At 43.0% G+C, this 19,449-nt stretch overlaps 1 protein-coding gene across 1 annotated transcript; it reads left to right on the forward strand.

Annotated features, from left to right (window-relative positions):
- Window positions 1-2,521: 2,521 nt before the first annotated feature.
- Window positions 2,522-4,803, forward strand: LOC105715788 (transcriptional regulator ATRX-like). Its single transcript, XM_064373626.1, is given in 3 exon segments — window positions 2,522-2,984; window positions 3,099-4,655; window positions 4,658-4,803. Coding segments are annotated over 3 exon segments (2,073 nt in total). The 5' UTR covers window positions 2,522-2,614.
- Window positions 4,804-19,449: the final 14,646 nt, after the last annotated feature.

The raw sequence follows: 19,449 nt of genomic DNA on the forward strand, positions 1-19,449 counted from the left end.
CATTAAGATGTTCCATGAGAAACAGGGAGACACTTTCACAAGCAAAACTGGAGTCAGAAGCCACAGGTTGTTTTTGAAGATGACACCAATTAGGGAGGCTGCAGAAGAGCGTGCTGATTTGCCCTTTGGTCATGTGAAAAGGCACGGTCGGTGCAGCGATGATTTACTGCTAGGAGGATGATGCCTGGACAGACATAAATACGGATGGACATGCACACACTCACTAGTCCCTTCCCTCTGTGGCAGAACCTACCAAGGCCCATGGGAAACGGCATTCACGAGCTCAAATCTTCACATTGCCCACTCCAAGGCCCACCGGAGGGAAGGTAGCCAAGCTTCTAACAACAGTCTGGGCCCTCATTAGAAAGAGTCCAGGTTCAACATTTCTATATTTATTCAACAGACAGGTGAGGGACTGCGATGTGGCAGGCATTGCTCTAGGGACTGGAGATTCACCCAGCAGGAAAAAAGACAAAGTCTCTCTTCTCATGGAAATTACATTCCAGTAGAGGGTAAGTCAATGCATAATGTGTCAGGCAATGCTTAGTGCTAAGAGGAAGACTGGGGAAGGAAAGGGAGACAGAGAGAGAAGGGAGGTGACGGGATGCTTGAGATAGGGCCAGGGAAGGCCTCTCCAGGTGGCGGCAACTGAGCAGATGCTTGCAGGAAATAAGGGAGCCAGTCCTGTAGAATATGGAAGGACAGAGACCTCATGACTGGGATTAGTGCCCTTATAAAAGAGATCACTGCCAGCGTCCTCCTTCGCCCCTCTTGCCACAGGAGGGTACAGCAAGAAGGCATCTCCAAGAACCAGGAAGCTGGCCCTCACCTGACATCAAATCTGCGGGTGCTTTAATCTTGGATGCCCCAGCCTCCAGAACCGTGAGAAATAAATGTTTATTTAAGCCACCCAACATAACAGCCCACACAGAGTAAGACAGAGGTGAGGGAGGGAGGAGAAACCTTTTCATACATTATCTCATTGAATCCTTAAGAGGCACATATTATAATCCTTGTTTACAGATGGAGAAACTAAGATAAAGATGACAATGCTGGATGAAATCTCTAACTTTAACAAAAAATACACATAGGAGGAACTCTTTGTAATCTGGGATGGGAAAGGCCTTCCCAGGAAAGGCACAAAACTCAGAAGCCTTAAAGAAAATGATGAACAGATTCAAAGTCATAAAAACAAAAACAAATGCTAAAACTATACATACATATCCCCATGAGACAAAAACAAAATAAAACCCATTTATAAACAAAACCAAAAGCAATATTCACAACATCAATAGCATGGCACTGAGACCTGTAATGCGTTAGGAATTTATCAAGTCAATAAGAAAGACACACAACCACATGTTTAGAAAGTTAAACTGGTGAGTATCAATTAACAGAAGGGGAAATGCAAGAGAACGAGACCTCTGTGAAGGTTCCCCCTCCCACCCCCACCAGTGTTCAGAGGAATAAACAGGAACAACAATCTCATGTGTTTTCATTTTCAAGTCCAGGAAAATTGAGACAGGGTCACCTTCAGTGTTGGTGAGGATGTGGGGAAACAAATATTGTCTGCTCTGCAGGTGGGAGTCTGAATCAGAACAGCCTTTTTAGAACACGCTTTGACAGAATCTACCAAAATGTGTCACGTATATGTCCTGCAACTCAGCTATTCTATTAGAAGACTCTAGCTACAGATGTGTCTCCAAATGTATACAGGAAAACAAACACAAACTTTCCCTCTACAGAAAAAGAGCAATAATAACTCAACGTCCATCAACAGGGTATTATTTAAGCAGATTAACTATGGTATCAACTATGAAGTCTTTAATAAGAATGAAGTAGAATTAGGCTGGGTGCAGTGGCTCATGCCTGTAATCCCAACACTTTGGGAGGCTGAGATGGGTGGATCACTTGAAGTCAGGAGTTCAAGACCAGACTGGTCAACATGATGAAACCCTGTCTCTACTTTAAAAAATTCAAAAATTAGCTGGACATGGTGGCAGGTGCCTGTAATCCCAGCTACTTGGGAAACTGAGGCAGAAGAACAGCTTGAACCCAGGAGGTGAAGGTTGTAGTGAGCAGAGATCACACCACTGCACTCCAGCCTGAGCAACAGAGTGAGAGTCTGTCTCAAAAAAAGAAAAAGAAAAAAGAATGGAGTAGAATTATATGTATTAACATCAAAAGATCTCAAAAAAACTTGAAAAATGTTATAAAAAATACATGTAATCAGCTAGTCTATATGCTAAAAAATAAAACTATATATGCATGTATACAAACAAACGGATAGAAATGCCAAAAAAAAAAAAAAAAAAAAAAAAAAAAAGCAACTGGAAGTATATACCGAATGGAAGACGGAAAGAGAAAGAGGGAGGACGCGCCAATTCTCCTGCCTGAGCCTCGGCCCAACAAAATGGCGGCGGCAGCGGCGTCGCTTTGTTTCCGCGGCTCCTGCGGCGGTGGCAGTGGCAGCGGCCTTTGAGCTGTGGGGAAGTTCCAGCAGCAGCTACTGTGACGACTAAGATTCCAGTGCATTTCTATCGTAACCGGGCGCGGGGGAGCGCAGACCGGCGCCCAGCAATCGCAGAAGCCGACCAGGCGTTCAAGCGAAAACATGACCGCTGAGCCCATGAGTGAAAGCAAGTTGAATACATTGGTGCAGAAGCTGCATGACTTTCTTGCACACTCATCAGAAGAATCTGAAGAAACAAGTTCTCCTCCACGACTTGCAATGAATCAAAACACAGATAAAATCAGTGGTTCTGGAAGTAACTCTGATATGATGGAAAACAGCAAGGAAGAGGGAACTAGCTCTTCAGAAAAATCCAAGTCTTCCGGATCATCACGATCAAAGAGGAAACCTTCAATTGTAACAAAGTATGTAGAATCAGATGATGAAAAACCTTTGGATGATGAAACTGTAAATGAAGATGCATCTAATGAAAATTCAGAAAATGATATTACTATGCAAAGCTTGCCAAAAGGTACAGTGATTGTACAGCCAGAGCCAGTGCTGAATGAAGACAAAGATGATTTTAAAGGGCCTGAATTTAGAAGCAGAAGTAAAATGAAAACTGAAAATCTCAAAAAACGCGGAGATGGGCTTCATGGGATTGTGAGCTGCACTGCTTGTGGACAACAGGTCAATCATTTTCAAAAAGATTCCATTTATAGACACCCTTCATTGCAAGTTCTTATTTGTAAGAATTGCTTTAAGTATTACATGAGTGATGATATTAGCCGTGACTCGGATGGAATGGATGAACAATGTAGATGGTGTGCGGAAGGTGGAAACTTGATTTGTTGTGACTTTTGCCATAATGCTTTCTGCAAGAAATGCATTCTACGCAACCTTGGTCGAAAGGAGTTGTCCACAATTATGGATGAAAACAACCAATGGTATTGCTACATTTGTCACCCAGAGCCTTTGTTGGACTTAGTCACTGCATGTAACAGTGTATTTGAGAATTTAGAACAGTTGTTGCAACAAAATAAGAAGATAAAAGTTGACAGTGAAAAGAGTAATAAAGTATATGAACATACATCCCGATTTTCTCCAAAGAAGAATAGTTCAAATTGTAATGGAGAAGAAAAGAAATTAGATGATTCCTGTTCTGGCTCTGTAACCTACTCTTATTCAGCACTAATTGTGCCCAAAGAGATGATTAAGAAGGCAAAAAAACTGATTGAGACCACAGCCAACATGAACTCCAGTTATGTTAAATTTTTAAAGCAGGCAACAGATAATTCAGAAATCAGTTCTGCTACAAAGTTACGTCAGCTTAAGGCTTTTAAGTCTCTGTTGGCTGATATTAAGAAGGCTCATCTTGCTTTGGAAGAAGACTTAAATTTGGAGTTTCAAGCGTTGGAGGCTGTAAACAAAGAGAAAAATACCAAAGAGCATAAAGTCATAGACGCTAAGTTTGAAACAAAAGCAAGAAAAGGAGAAAAACCTTGTGCTTTGGAAAGGAAGGATATTTCAAAGTCAGAAGCTAAACTTTCAAGAAAACAGGTAGATAGTGAGCACATGGATCGGAATGTTCCAACAGAGGAACAAAGAGCAAATAAAAGTACCAGTGGTGAACATAAGAAATCTGATAGAAAAGAAGAACCTCAGTATGAACCTGCCAACACTTCTGAAGACTTAGACATGGATATTGTGTCTGTTCCTTCCTCAGTTCCAGAAGACATTTTTGAGAACCTTGAAACTGCTATGGAAGTTCAGAGTTCCGTTGATCATCAAGGGGATGGCAGCAGTGGAACTGAACAAGAACTGGAGAGTTCATCTGTAAAATTAAATGTTTCTTCAAAATACAACAGAGGAGGTATTAAATCAAAAAGTACAGCTAAAGTAACAAAAGAATTATTTGTTAAACTCACCCCTGTTTCCCTTTCTAATTCCCCAATTAAAGGTGCTGATTGTCAGGAAGTTCCACAAGATAAAGATGGCTATAAAAGTTGTGGTCTGAACCCCAAGTTAGAGAAATGTGGACTTGGGCAGGAAAACAGTGATAATGAGCATTTGGTTGAAAATGAAGTTTCATTACTTTTAGAGGACTCTGATCTTCGAAGATCTCCACGTGTAAAGACTACACCCTTGAGACGACAGACAGAAACCAACCCTGTAACATCTAATTCAGATGAAGACTGTAATGAAACAAGGAGAATCAAAAACTATCAGTTCCAATGGGAAGTATATACCCCAAACAGTTCTCAGTTGTGACACTTTTTTTTTGCAAAGGAGAGTCCAGTTGGGCAGAGGCGGGAAGCATGGGGCCCTCCTCTGAGTACCCGGTCTTCTAAGGAAACACTACGGTGTCTGAATGTCTGTAATCATGAATTTATATATTGCTTATAAAATTTAATATGTTTTAAAAACTAGAGGATGATATTGGTACTTGTATTCAAACTCTTTTAAGTGACAGAAATCCAACCCAAAATTGCTGAAACAAAAAGAGGACGTGCTGGCTCCTGTCCTTGGGAAGTCAGGGGTGATGCTGACTCCAGGCCCACTGCGTGCAGGGCAGACCATGTGGCCAAGCCTCTGTCCCCTGCCCTAGCTCTCATGCTGCTTTTCTGTTTTTCTTCATTCTCAAAGGATATTGTCACATGTCACACAAAACAGATGCCTGAAGTCCCAGACTCACATTCTTTCTGAGCAGCTCCTGTGCAAAAGGGACCGTTTCTCTCCATGCACTAGTCCCAGGGGAAATGCTAACTAGTCCCAGGGGAAATGCTAACTGGGTTGCTTGAGAATGAGGCTCCTACCTCGCACAATGAGCGGGGACGGTGCAATGGAGCACTTTGGGCCACCTGCTGACTCCAGTGAGTGAGGAAGACCCATGTGTGAAGATAGATCAGAACAGATTCTGAAGGAATGTGTTCTCTTTCCGGTTCCACAAGGGGGCGTAGTTTTAAGGGCAAGAACTTAGCGATAGGCCCTACCTGCACCCCCCATCCGACTCCTCTCTCCATCCGGGAATTAGAGGTCTTTGTTTTAATTTTCTTGGGCACGCGGGAAAGAACCAAAAATCAATCACTCCAGCGGAAGTTTAAAGGAACTCCTTTCATTGGCCAGGGACCTTGGAGAAGGTGGGAATTCCTTCCAGGTTAAAAGTCCCCTTCTTCCACACCCCTTCGGACTCCATGTTTGGATCCTCTTCCACGAACTCTCTTGTGGAAGCTGTCTCTCTCTCTCTCCTGGATTTCCCCCTCTGGGGTCCCCTTCTACCCAGTGTGGAAGCTGTCTTTCCTCTACTGGATTCCATCTTTCTGGATTCTCTCACTCAGTGTGAGACAAGCTTTCCTTCCTTGGTTTTCCCCCTCTGCGAACCCTTCTCACTCAGTGTAAAAGCCAGCTGTTTCTCTCTTTCTCTCTACCTAAATAAATCACTGTCTGCAAAACTTTTGGGTCCAGTATTTACTTTACCAGTGCACTGCATCCGGCGTGGTCCCCTTTCCCATTCTTGGGTGAGCGAGAGACCAAGGACCCAAAAAAACATTATCTCAGGGGAGCTGTGCCTCCCCTGCACCCCAAAACCCAGTCACAATTCTATGACTGACAGCCACAGTATGACCACGTAGGATGGATGAGGAGGTCCCCTCGAGGAATCAAAACCAGGGGAAGAGGGATGGGAAAGTGTGGCAGGCAGATGGAGTAACAGACACCATGATCCACTACAGATCAGAAGTGAACAAGATCTAATGTAAGACCCAACCTTGCACAACCAGTCAATGGCAGGGGTGGGACTGAAGTCAGGTGGGAGAGACTTCAAAGTCTCTCCACTTCACACTCAGTTTACTCCAGATCGCCAGGGGACATTGATGCCATCTCTACAGGAAGCTCTGCGTTAGTGAAGGGGGTTCTTGGGGGTCTGTCACCCAGGAACTGCAGTAAACCCATCACATTCCATACGTTTCCCTGCAGATTATCATCCTTGGAACAAAATGGGATTTGCACAGATAGAATTTTTCTGGAGAGAGGGAGAGAAATGGAGGAGGAGGAAGAGGAGAAGGACAGTAGAATATTTATGAGATTGGAAGGTCTCAACAGTACTTCTAAAGAATAGGAAAGAATGAGGGTGTAGTGAATTAAATATGAAGGCTGCCCCTGTAGACCACCTTCACCAACCTCATCATTTATTAAACACCTTATTTTGCATTGCAGAAGGAGCTGCGGAGAGAGAGTGAAGGAGGCAGCACAGAGTTCTGTCCTCAGAAGCCTGCAGTTGAGGACTGCCACACTAGTGCAGGGGTCTGTCACAGAAACCACAGACAAGGCAAATGTAACATCAAACATTTCTTTATGCAAAATCCAAACGATGAAAAACAATCAAACAACATTTAAAAACACAGTTACAAGAAGGATAACCAGCACAGTTGTAAATTCAAATTTTCCATGTTTTAATTCTTTTACTCCAGACTCCAGTCATTTATTCCCCATGACTGTGCACACTCAAATACCCACTGCCTTCTGAACTCTGATCACCACTCCTTGTACTCTCACTCCAAGTTAGCACATAATAACTTGCAATGTTAGATCACCCAGATTACCCCAATCCCAAATCACACTCTTTCAATGGCAATTGCATGAATGGAGGTAGACAGTACATTTTTAAGTATGCCAGATGTCACATAATTGAACCCGGTCAATGGGCCTCCACATAGGCCCACAGAGCAGAAGAAGCCAGGTGCCCTGGGGCTCTGGGGTGAGGGTGGTATGCAGTTGTCGGACTTGTTCCACAGCAGGACATGAGGCTAAGCCTTGCCCGGAAAGGAGGACCTTGGGCCTCCTTAGGGGACTGCTTCTGCCCCTAATCATGCACCTACCATTCTACCCCCCTATTAGTAGGAAACAGAAAAGACCAAGACCTTCACACAGAGGATGCCTAAATTATTTATAAGTCTTTTCCAGACTGAGCAATTGGAAATACATAGCTCACTTTTCATCACTTATATTCTCCCCTTTTCACAAATGAAGAATGTGAGACTTCCTGAGACAACTTTGCTGCAAGTGAATGAGAGAACCAAGAACATAATAAAAAGCTTGTGGAGAGACTTCTAGTGTTCACGCTCATCCTGTTCTTTTCTTCCGGGCACACAGGAAGATTACACTGTCTGCCTCCCTTGTAGTTAAGTGAGGACCATGTGATTAGCTCTGGCCGATGGGCTGTGAGTAGACGTGATACAATCTCCAGGCTGGCGTGAGACCCTTCAGGACTATAATTGTAATTGTAATGTAATTGCTGGGGTGAGACCCTCCAGTGCTCTCTTCCCTGTCTCAGTCATCAAGGCCACACGTTCCAGTCAGCTCAGCTATAAGATGGTAGTACCCCAGCCGTCCTGAATCCCTGAGGAATCATATGAAGTAGCCCCTCAATATCCACCCAACCAAATCCTGTAGGATTTGTGAATGAGTGAGAAAGAACATTTTTGTTGTGTTAAGCCTCTGCGGTTTTGTGGCTACAGCATAAACCTAACCTATCATGACTTAACAAAAAAGCCTTCAGTCTAGTGGAGGGCTAAGATATGTACATAAGTAAGCACAATGCAGCAAAGGAAAACTGGCATTTGATGGCCTGACCTATCTACCAATGTCTGATGAAGGAGTGGATGCATGGCTGACACGAAAGTGCTGCAGACAGTGTGACGACAGGTGATGGAAACGTTCACTTCCACTTGGGAGTTAATCAGTAAAGAGTGATGGAGCAGAGGAAATACAAATATTAACAAAGTAAGGGTTTTTTTTTTTCAGCTTTTTGTTCTTGTTGTTTGTGAGTCTCACTGTGTCGCCCAGGCTGGAGTGCAGTGGTGCGATCTTGGCTCACTACAGCCTCTGCCTCCCTGGTTCAAGCGATTCTCCTGCCTCTGCCTCCCCAGTTCAAGTGATTCTCCTGCCTCAGCCTCCCAAGTAGCTGTGATTACAGGAGTCCACCACCATACCTGGCTAATTTTTGTATTTTTAGTAGAGATGGGGTTTCACCATGTTGGCCAGACTGGTCTCAAACTCCTGACCTCAATCAATCCTCAAGCCCGCTTTGACTTCCCAAAGTGCTGGGATTACAGGCTTGAACCACCGCTCCCAGCCAACAAATTATGCTTTGAAAACCTATTGGGTTACTGATATTATTTTCATCAACATCATTTAGGAAGGCAGTTCTTTTTCCCTGGGCCACTCCTCCAACAAGTGCCTTGAAGACCAGGTGACAATTCAAGCCAGCTAAAGCCTCCACCCTGAGCTGCTGGGTCTCCAACCAGGTCAACTAATAGAGAAGGATTCTTCTTGGAAGATGGACCATGTTGCCCCTTTTCAAGAATTCTATCGGGGCTAAGTACCACCGGGAAGGACTGCCTCACCTGGCGCTCTATCTGCTGCTCCTGCTGGTGACTCCCATTGGGTACGGGCCATCCACAGCTCCCAGAGGCTGTTCCTGCTCTCTTGGGGCAGCAGTTCCTCCCGACAGCTGACAGCAGCTGCTCTCATCGGCATGTCTCTCAGCAAGTCCTGGAGGCAGAAGATGCTGCTTTCAAGTAATGGGATCTTCTAGGAGTACCTTGGGTTGGAAGCTCCTGGGTCCTCATTGTCTGGCCCCTCTAGGAGTTCCTAGGAGCCTAGATGGCCACATGGTCAGCTCAGTGTGACTACAACCACTGCAGGGCACAGCAGCAGACAGGCCAATGCGAGGCCAGCTTTATTTGTTGCAGCAATGGTACTAGAGACAACTGCCAAAGAATACTCCTTTATACAACCTTTTCATTGCCCTCCAAGCACTGCAGATATGGTTATATTTCTACCTACCCAGAATGGGCAAGACCCAGGTTCATGAGCCTCGGGTCAGGGAACACTCTCTTCTTTCTTAAGAGGGTCTCTCATAATTCCCTAATCCCAACTCTGCCAAGGCTCAAGTTTCTACTCAGTCAGCTCAGCATGTCCCAAAGTTCTCTTCCCACATCCCATCTTCAGAATTAGGAGAACTGCCATGACTCTAACTCCAGGCACAGATCTGCTTGGCCAGGTCCTCACAGCAGATGGGTAAGCTTCACTTTAATAACATTCCTGGGTGATGATCCTTTGGGCATGTATCTTTTAGGGATTAATACGTCAATATCATCAGTCTTCACAGCAAAGTATTTCTTACTGTTCCAACTAGCCCAAAAAGGCAGCCCTTAGCGGGTTGGAGAATGCACTGGCATAGGGATGAGGAGCCTGGGATTGTGGTTCTAGACTTGCCTCTTACTAGCTGTGAAACCTGAAAAAATAACCACCTCCTTAATCTTCCATTTCTTTATCCATAAATTGAGGTCAGATCTACTCCACCCACTTTAGGGAATGGTGAGACTGACATTAAATTCATGAATGTGGGTCTCTTTCAAAACACTATACAAATGCTGAGTAGAATTTGTCCATTTATTCTTTAATTTTCCAGTAATGCATATAGTTAAATAATAAAAATTCCTCAGCAATGCCATAAATGCCCCGTTGCAGTACTGAATTCTTAAATGGCTACTCTGCTTCTTTAGCGTGCAAAGCATTGCAAGGGATGAAGGAGATTTAAGGCCTCATCTTTGCTCCCTAGTGATTTACCCTAGTCAGGGTTATAGTCTTATTACACCTAAAATGAGAGTGGAGAGGACTCAGGATATCATCCAAGCCATGTTCCTTACTTAACAGTGAGGAAACTCAGGCCCAGAAAGATTATCTAATAACCAGCAACAGTTATAATACTAGCTAAACCTAGTGTGCGTTACTCCATGCAGGGGACTTGTCAGGAACACACGGCAGATCTGTGGCCAAGCCAGGCCTGGAATCCTAGTGTTGGCTCTTTGGCGTGGGCTCCTTCCGCATATTTTCCTTATAAATCCACTTCTCTGCATCCGCCCTGTTAGTCGAGGCTGTATGTCAACTACTTCTCTTCTGTGATTCTCACACTAAAAGCCCTAAACAGCAGAGACTATAGCAAGCACTGAGAGAGTGGACAGAATGAAATAAGCATCACAACAGGTAACCTGGGGGAAACTGAGGCACTCAAAGAGGAAGGAAAAGACACTTTAAAAATATGGAAGCCAAAGTGAGGGGTGACCCAGGATGTCGGCAACCACTTCAAGATACTCTAGAGAGGGTGTAATAGATGTGCTGGGGAATTACAGAAAAGACCAAAAACAGTTTATGCCAAATAGAATTATATAGTGGAGTCCAGGTGGTGAAGTACACACCCATCACATAACTGAAAGGTAATTATTGGGGTCTATAGATCAGTTTTTTGGGGGCAGAGGCACAGAGTCTTGCTCTGTCACCCAGGCTGGAGTGCAGTGGTGTGATCTCAGCTCACTGCAATCTCTGCTTCCCAGATTCAAGTGATTCTCCTGCCTCAGCCTTTTGAGGAGCTGGGATTACAGGTGCCCACCACCATGCCAGGCTAATTTTTGTATTTTTAGTAGAGACAGGGTTTCACCATTTTGGCCAGGCTGGTCTCAAACTCCTGACCTCAAGTGATCCACCTGTCTTGGCTTCCCAGAACGCTGGGACTACAGCCGTAAGCCACTGTGCTCGGCCTCTAGCTTAGTTTTTATTGGCCTCAATCAATAAAGACTGAAATATTCTAGAGAGTCTCCTCATGTCATGCTCAGACTATGATGGTAGCTACTAAATTACCGTAGCTTTTCATTTTAAAAGACTCATCTCTGTTCACAGTGATTTCTACTAATACCACCACTATTATTGCTACTGGAATACACAACCACACATACAAACATACACAATATCTTAGGGATGACAAAAATGAGGGCCAGAGCTGGCATTTGACTTGCCTGCAAGCTACACAATGAACTCACAATTAACTAACTGTAACTGAGCACCTTGTTTGGTTGGATGCATCATTTCCTACTGAAGAATGGCACAGAATAATAAAAAATGTGATCCTAATTAAAATATATAATTCAATTGGGGAAAAAAGAAAATAAAATGTTACTTCCATAGGTGGGTCCTATCAAGCATATCAATAATACTTACTATTACCGATACTAATAAGAGATTACCATTACTAATATTAATAAGCTTCCTGAATCTGTAACAATGCCAGCACTCTCTTGTGGAGTAGGAAGGGTTAATTCCCACTGTCGATCAACAACACATTACCTTACGATATTAAGTGAGTAACAACAATAAACAGCGGTGAGGGACAGAGCAAAAAAAAAGATACAATCCCTGTCTAGGAATTCAGAATCCGAGTAGGTAGGAAGAAAGCGTATCTGTAAAACTCTGAAGTACCTAGCGTTGTATGCGGGTGATACTCACTAAGCATTGTGGGATAAATGCATGAATACATCAATAATTCTTCTGGATCAGACTGATAGATAAAGGAGGCTGCCTTATGAAAGAGTCTCAGTTCACAGGGTGCCAACATAGAATGCCTTCATTTTTTACATAACTACCCCATCTGGGCAATGTCAACCCCTTCTCTATCTTTCCCCATGAGTGGGGACTTCCTTAAAGTCATCTTGACCTTAAAGTCATCCCTCGACTTTTTCCGTCACTTGCAATTATCCAGTCTCATTAAGATTTCTAACACTCAGCTCAGTTCATTTCAAAACTTCAGTCTTATAGCTGGTTCAACATTCTTTTCGTCCCCTCCTCCACAGCAGGCAAGAGCTATGCAGTGGTGGTAGCTTGGAGTAAAGGAGTAGCAGTGGCCTGTCCACAGCTTCCCTCTCCTGATCTCATTTTTTTTTTTTTTTTTGAGATGAAGTCTCACTCTGTCTCCCAGGCTGGAGTGAAGTGGTAAGATCTCAGCTCACTGCAGCCTCCACCTCCCGGGTTCAAGTGATTCTCCTACTCAGCCTCCCCAGTAGCTGGGATTGTAGGCGTGCACCACCACACCCAGCTTATTTTTGTATATTTAGTAGACACAGGGTTTCGCCATGTTGGCTAGGCTGGTTCTCCTGGCCTCATTCCTGCACCACTGAATAGTGGTGGCCACAATCGTCCAGCTGGACCCTAATCACACACGCACCCCACAAGTCCTCCATGGTCTTTGGCTGGGTGACGGTAACAAGAGCCTCCTCCCAAATGGCTTTTCTAAATGACCCTGGAGAAATCTGGATTCCCCTCTAGGGGTGCATCTCATGACAATCTTCACATGTAGGAGCCTTCTGGTTCCCTAAGCAACAGCAGTCCCAGCCAACTGTGGCCTTCACATCGCCTACCTGGCTCCACAAGTCCAGAGCCTGGGGCTCACATGGAGCCTGTCTTTGGGCTAGGACTGCCCGACCTCACTTCTCTTTCTCCTGTGCCAGGAGCCCAGGGAAGGTAGCAGGTCCTGATGATGCACGTGTCCAACTGGAAAACTGGATGCCAGGATGCTCCATCTTCACAAGAAACTTTGGAAAAAGGAAGCCCCATCATATATCTCTCAAAGGGGAAGGGGGAAGGAAGGACCGGCTTCTCTCCAAGAAAACTGCATTCTCCAAAATGTGAGCTTCTCTCTCCTGCCTCAGTCCTTCCTACTAGGGCTGGGAGTTTAATTGGGAGGCAGAGAACGAAAGATGGAAAAGCAGCTCTCTTACGAGGCCCAGTGGGGCAGCCCTAATATTCAGCTCTCCAACCTCAGCACCAGAGGCACCATGAGATGGGGCTAGTAGCAGGATCCACCTCCTGGCTGTTGAGAGGATTAAATAGCAACCACATGGGCAGGGCTCAGGCAAGTGTGAGCACCCAGTGTGCCCTACAGAAGTGTCTGATTATTGTCATCATAATTTGGAGTCTTGGCTAAATTTCCAGATTATTGAGGAATATCCGGTTCAGCATGACCACCAGCTTGTTGTGCTAAAACCCACCTCAAATACAAAGGAAACTGCTCAATATGGTCATAGCCCAACTATTGGTATGTGTTTTCACTCATCGGCACTAAAGGGACCTTGAACACTGAGGGTCAAACAGCACGATAAAGTTGATTGAATTCAGTGGTTTTCACACTTACTGCTTTTTAGACATGAACTCTTTCTTCATATGAAATACTAGGTGAAAGCCTAAAACAGAACGCTGGTGCGATCAAAGCTGGTCAGGAAGACGTGTAGGAGGGTACATGTCTTGGAGTCCCTGGGGCTCAAAGGGACAAAGGCTTTAAAAAACAAACATTCTGTTAATCTCTAATGGGTTTTGATTTTTTTTTTTTTTTAGTTTTATGATTTTTGAACTCATAATTGAGGTTAGGCACCGTGGCTCATGCCTGTAATCCCAATTTTGGGAGGCCAAGGTGGGAGAATTGTTTGAGTCCAGGAGTTTGAGACCAACCTGGCAACAAAGTGAGAACCCCATCTCTACAGACTTAAAAAAAAAAATAGCCAGGCATGGTGGTTTATGCCCATAGTCTCAGCCACTTGGGAGGCTGAGAGGGGAGGATCACCTGAGCCCAAGAGTTTGAGGCTGCAGTGAGCTATGATCACAACACTGCATTCCAGCTCAGGCAACAGAGCAAGACCCCATCTCAACTAAATATACATATATAATCAATCTTTAAAATCATGTTTAAGATGTTCCAGAGCCTTTAGTGAAAACACTTCTGCCCACAGACAGAAAAGTAAGGGATGGCCTCTCCTCCCAGGGTCAGGGCAGACACTCCCTCTAGGAAAGGGGCAGCAATGCTGGCCAGTGTGGGCTGCTCCCAGAAAGGCCTGCTGTCTGCTCCAGCGCTCCCAGCACGCCTGTAGGGTTGCCCTCTCCTAGGCAAGCGTCCAGCAGGAAAATGCCAGGGTCATCCCCTGGTTCTTTGACTCTTGATCCCAGCATTTATATCCTGGCCATTTCACAAGCAGCAGGAGGGCATTAGCCATCCCACATTGTACAGCAGGGATGAGATGTCAACAAGGGTTTAGAATCCAAAGCTGTTTATCTCACATTGAACCTGACCCTGCCCCAGAAGGACAGCTCTGATCTGGTTCAAAGGCGAGATGCGGCTTTGGCTAGCAGCAACACGTCTGACCTGCTAATGAGGGATGAGGTGAGGAGAACACTAAAAAAGAAAAAGAAATGAGAAACAAAGAAACACAACAATTGATAACCAAGAACTCAAAATAAAATACAGTTCCATCACTGTCTCATGTGAAATTGGATACCAGGCCCAGATTATTCCTAAGTTTACAAACTTCCACTGGATGCTTCTGCCACAAACAGTCCTGCCACCCTTAGCCACACTCTCATCACTCCAAGCCATTTCTTGACCTTCACTAAATTTTCTGTGGTTGCCCTCAGGAATAGGAACCCCAGGATCCTCAACACCACAATACCGCCTTCCAGAATGGGAAACAATGAACAGACTTTCAAAAAAAATCTTTACTGTTTCTTTTTTCCCCCAAAAATACAAAAATAATTCCTTCTTGTAAAAACTTGAACTCAGAGCTACAAAACTTAGAAGCGAAATTTGTTTGAAATCCCAGCTTCCAGCAATAGCCACTATTAATAATTTGTTAATAATTTGAGAAACAAGGTTATTTTACCTGTTTTTATGTAGTGACAATACATAGAACCTACATATTTTAATAGAAACTAGTAAATAAAAGGGATTTCATTTTACACTGTATGCAACAAAATAAAAATGTTTAAAAACACCACTTATCTAATACTTAGAACTTTGAAAATAGTTGAAAAAAAAATCTACCTGAAAGTTCATCAGAACTGTCCTCATAAATTCACATACAGAAAAAAATAATCTGATACATGTTAGTTAAAATTAGGATAAAAATTCAAAAGTCCAAAACTAGTTTGAGCTGAATTACAGGGTAGCTAATGCAGAGGACCAGCTTCATAATTTGCAAGGCACACTGCAAAATGAAAACGTGGGGCCCTTATTCAGAAATAAGTAAGAATTTCAAAATGGTGATTACCAAAGCGTCACACCAAGCACAGAGCCTTTTAAGCATGGGGCCCTATGTGACCGCACAGATCACTTTTGCCAGTGAGGCTGGCCCTGCCAATGCTCATTAATTCAACCATTTTATAACCAAGCATTTACTTTGTATGTTTTCTTTAACTTTTGATTGTTACATGTTGGAAACAGATGCTTGGTGCCGCAAAGAAAAATTAGCACTGAGACAAAGGATCTTTCAGCAATGCAATTTTTACTTACTGGACTGCAGGAAGGGTACTCTCACTAGCCATTTTGCCAGGAGAGTACAACAAACAAAAGAAAGCAGACATATTTATTCCTTACGCATTTGGGGGTCATCCTTACTGCTGTGTCTGATTTCCATTGGCTGGAGTCAGACTTCACAATCTAAACTAAAACATGATTGGCTAACAACTTAAAATTTTTCTAAACAGCTAAAAGCAATGGAGAGCTGAGACATGCCTGTGAGCATGTCCAGCACAGATATCTTGGTTAAAGTACAAGGATATAGAAATGTACTATGTGCCTGTAAGCATGGCATGTCTAACACCTACATAGGATAGGGCTTAACAAAGAGTTATTAGTGCACTTATGATTTATTTTTTAACAAGAAAGAAAACTTTAAAAAGGAATTTTTCTACTTCCCACATTATAGGTACGTAGTAGGTGTACCTCTTTGTGGGGTACGTGTGGTGTCTTGACACAGGGGTACAACGTATAATAATCATATCACGGTAATTCAAGCATTTACCATTTGTGTTAGAAACATTACAATTCTACTCTTTTAGTTATTTTTAAATATACAGTAAGCTATTGTTGACTACAGTCATCCCGTTGCACTATCCAATACTGGGTCCTCTTCATCCTATCTTACTATATTTCGTATCCATTAACCATCCCCACTTTCCGCCCTCTCTGCCCAGCTTCTAGTAACCATCATTCTACTGTCCCATCTCCATGTTTCAGTCGTTTTAATTTTTAGCTTCCACATATGAGTGAAAACATGCAAAATTTGTCTTTCTGTGACTGGCTTATTTCACTTAATGTAAATAATGTCTTCCGGTTTCATCCATGTTATTGCAAATGGCAGGATTTCATTCTTTTTATGGCTGAGTAATATTTTTAAGGCTTCAGATCTATCCTGTTTACCTTTTAAATCCTTTCATGCTGTGTTTTAAAAATGTTTAACTTTCTCTAAGAAATAAATCAGCAGGATGGCAATAAAACCAGAAAAAAACATTTTTTTAAAATGTATTTTAGCTTGATCTTGATTAGCTTATGTGTTTTTTAATGTATTTTTCAGTTGAAATGAATTGGCTATGCAGCTAATATTGTAAAAATACAACACATTCTGGAATATCAGGTTAGCAAAAATAAAATCTTAAGCTCCATTTTATATCCAACAATCTACATCTGAGATTATTTACAACACGAGATTTTTTCTAGGATAGATTTTCTAATATGCTTCTAATTTTTAAAATTAAAAACATGAGCTTCCTTCCCAATATTCTCTATAGCTGTCACTAAATAGATTTCCCTCAAAAAAGGGAAAAGAAAGCCTTATCACTTGGCAGATTAAACTGTATAAAATTAAGAATTCTCTTCAGCCCCTTTAAAATGCAACAGGTTCATTTTACAACACACAATTGCTATGTAAAGTAGCCATCCTAGAGCCTCCCTGAGTCATTTAAACGTTTTGCCATGTTCAACGTGAGCTATGTCATGCATAAGAATAGCTTGATCTTTTATACATGATAAGAATACCGAGAATTCCTTCTTTTGCTATAAAAGGCTCACAAAAGCCACAAAAAGGCCTGGACCACATTCTTTGGCAATTATCAGTATGAGGAGGAGGCAAGACCAAGACAGAGAAAGAGAAGGAAAGTGATTTGTAAATGGCCTGACTACAACCAACCCTCTTTGATTAGGAGAAACAGCTGCAGAGCCTCTTTACCCTCAAGACAAGGAGAATCACTGTTGATTTTGAGGTTCATCCTTCAGACAGACAGCTCAACACACCGTCCTGAAATTTCCCACCCTTTCATCCCAAGAGAGACCAGAACAGCTCTGCCATCCAGGCTTACTTGCATGGACACATCTCAAAAGCTCTAGAGTTTATTCAAGCTTCCTTTGGAATTCAGTGTAGTCACTCAACGAATGCTGCTTAAACAGAACTGTGGCATTTCCTGGTGGACATCAGCAGGAGAATGGAAAGGGAGGCAGCTTTGTGACTGGTCAGCCTGAGCTCCCTCCTCAAGGTCCAGGCTGTCCCAGATACACACAAGATATTGCCCATTCCAGATGGAGAAGGGAAGACAACTCACATTTCTTAAGAACCTATTGTACACCCATGCCACTCCAGGCACTTTGTGTGGATTATATTATTAACCCCCACAAAACTCTCCCATTTTGCAGATAGGGAAGATGACTGCAGCTATAAAGGCAACTTGCTCAAAGTCACACAGCTACACACTGGCAACCAAACTGCTACTCCAGTGCAGGCAATAAGGTAGGATGTTGTGGCTGGAGATATTTACAAGTATAAAACCACTAAAAGTCGTCTGCTTTTTCTGATTACTAAGCATCAGCAGTTCTTTTGGTATTTTTTTTTTTTTTTTTTTGAGATGAAGTCTCACTCTGTCACCCAGGCTGGAGTACAGTGGTGTGATTTTGGCTCACTGCAACCTTCACCTCCCGAGTTCAAGTGATTCTCCCACCTCAGCCTCCCAAGTAGCTGGGATTACAGGCCTCCACCATCATGCCCAGCTAATTTTTGTATTTTTAGTAGAGATGGGGGTTTCACCATGCTGGCCAGGACGGTCTCAAACTCCTGACCTCAAGTGATCCACCCACGTCGGCCTCACAAAGTGCTAGGATTACAAGCATGAGCCACCACACTGGGCCAAGTATCAGTAGTTCTAAACAATGTCAATGAGAAGCTACCTCTTCACAAAAATAATTATTTTATTGGTTTAGGTTCTAAACAATTATTGCAGCTACTGTTGAGTTTAATATATACGTAAGCTTCGGTGGATTGCCTGGGCTCAGGAGTTCATGACCAGCCTGGGCAACATGGTGAAACCCCATCTCTACTGAAATAGCCAGGCGTGGTGGCGTGCACCTATAGTTTCAGCTACTTGGGAGGCTGAGGCAGGAGAATTGCTTGAACCTGGGAGGTGGAGGTTGCAGTGAGCTGAGATCCTGCCACTGCACTCCAGCCTGGGTGACAGAGCAAAACTTCATCTCAAAATATATATATATGTGTATGTGTGTGTGTGTATGTGTGTCTGTGTATATGTGTGTGTGTGTGTGTAAGCTTCAAATTGGCATATGTATGTTACTTATGCTTTCATAAGCATGGTATTTACACGAAATTTATTTGGAGAACTCCTAGATTTGTAGTTGCTCGTGGAAATCCAGACTCACCTTTACACATAGATTTAGAAAATAAATTGATAGTAGTTTAGAATCAATTAGCTTTCAATTCCATTTCCAACACAGGTTGTGTCTCCAATCCCTGCAGTATTACCGATTCTCTGGTTTAAACAGATTTAGTATAAACAGTGAGAGCACAGTGATTATAAAAATGAAAAATCAGATTTTAATTCATGTGTGAAATATTTTATTGAATCTGATAGGATAGTAAAACTTACATGCATTCTTCTTCAATCATTCCTCGTTTACAAACTAGAAAAAAATTGTTGCTGACTGTATGATTTTTATTGAAAATAATGTTGTCATATAGAGAATAGTAATGTGAAAAATCATGTTCCCCGTATCAAACACACCATATGAACCTTCACTGCACTCTGTCAAAATGACCCAATCCACAGAAAGAACCAGCGTCCTGCTGGAGCCTGGGAAAATCACTGTGTGACTTGGCCAACAATTAAACTCTTTGTTCACAATGGTGAGTCACTAAAACCAGCCCACTTTCTAGCAATGCCATGCTTCTGTTCTCTTCTTGTAAGAAACATGTACCCTTTTTTTTTTTTTTTTGAGATGGAGTCTAGCTCTGTTACCCAGGCTGGAGTGCAATGGCGGGATCTCGGCTCACTGCAATCTCCAC

Source organism: Aotus nancymaae, unplaced genomic scaffold (genome assembly GCF_030222135.1).
Source record: "Aotus nancymaae isolate 86718 unplaced genomic scaffold, 86718_ANA_hifiasm-v0.15.2.pri h1tg000010l, whole genome shotgun sequence".
NCBI classification, from domain to species: domain Eukaryota; kingdom Metazoa; phylum Chordata; class Mammalia; order Primates; family Aotidae; genus Aotus; species Aotus nancymaae.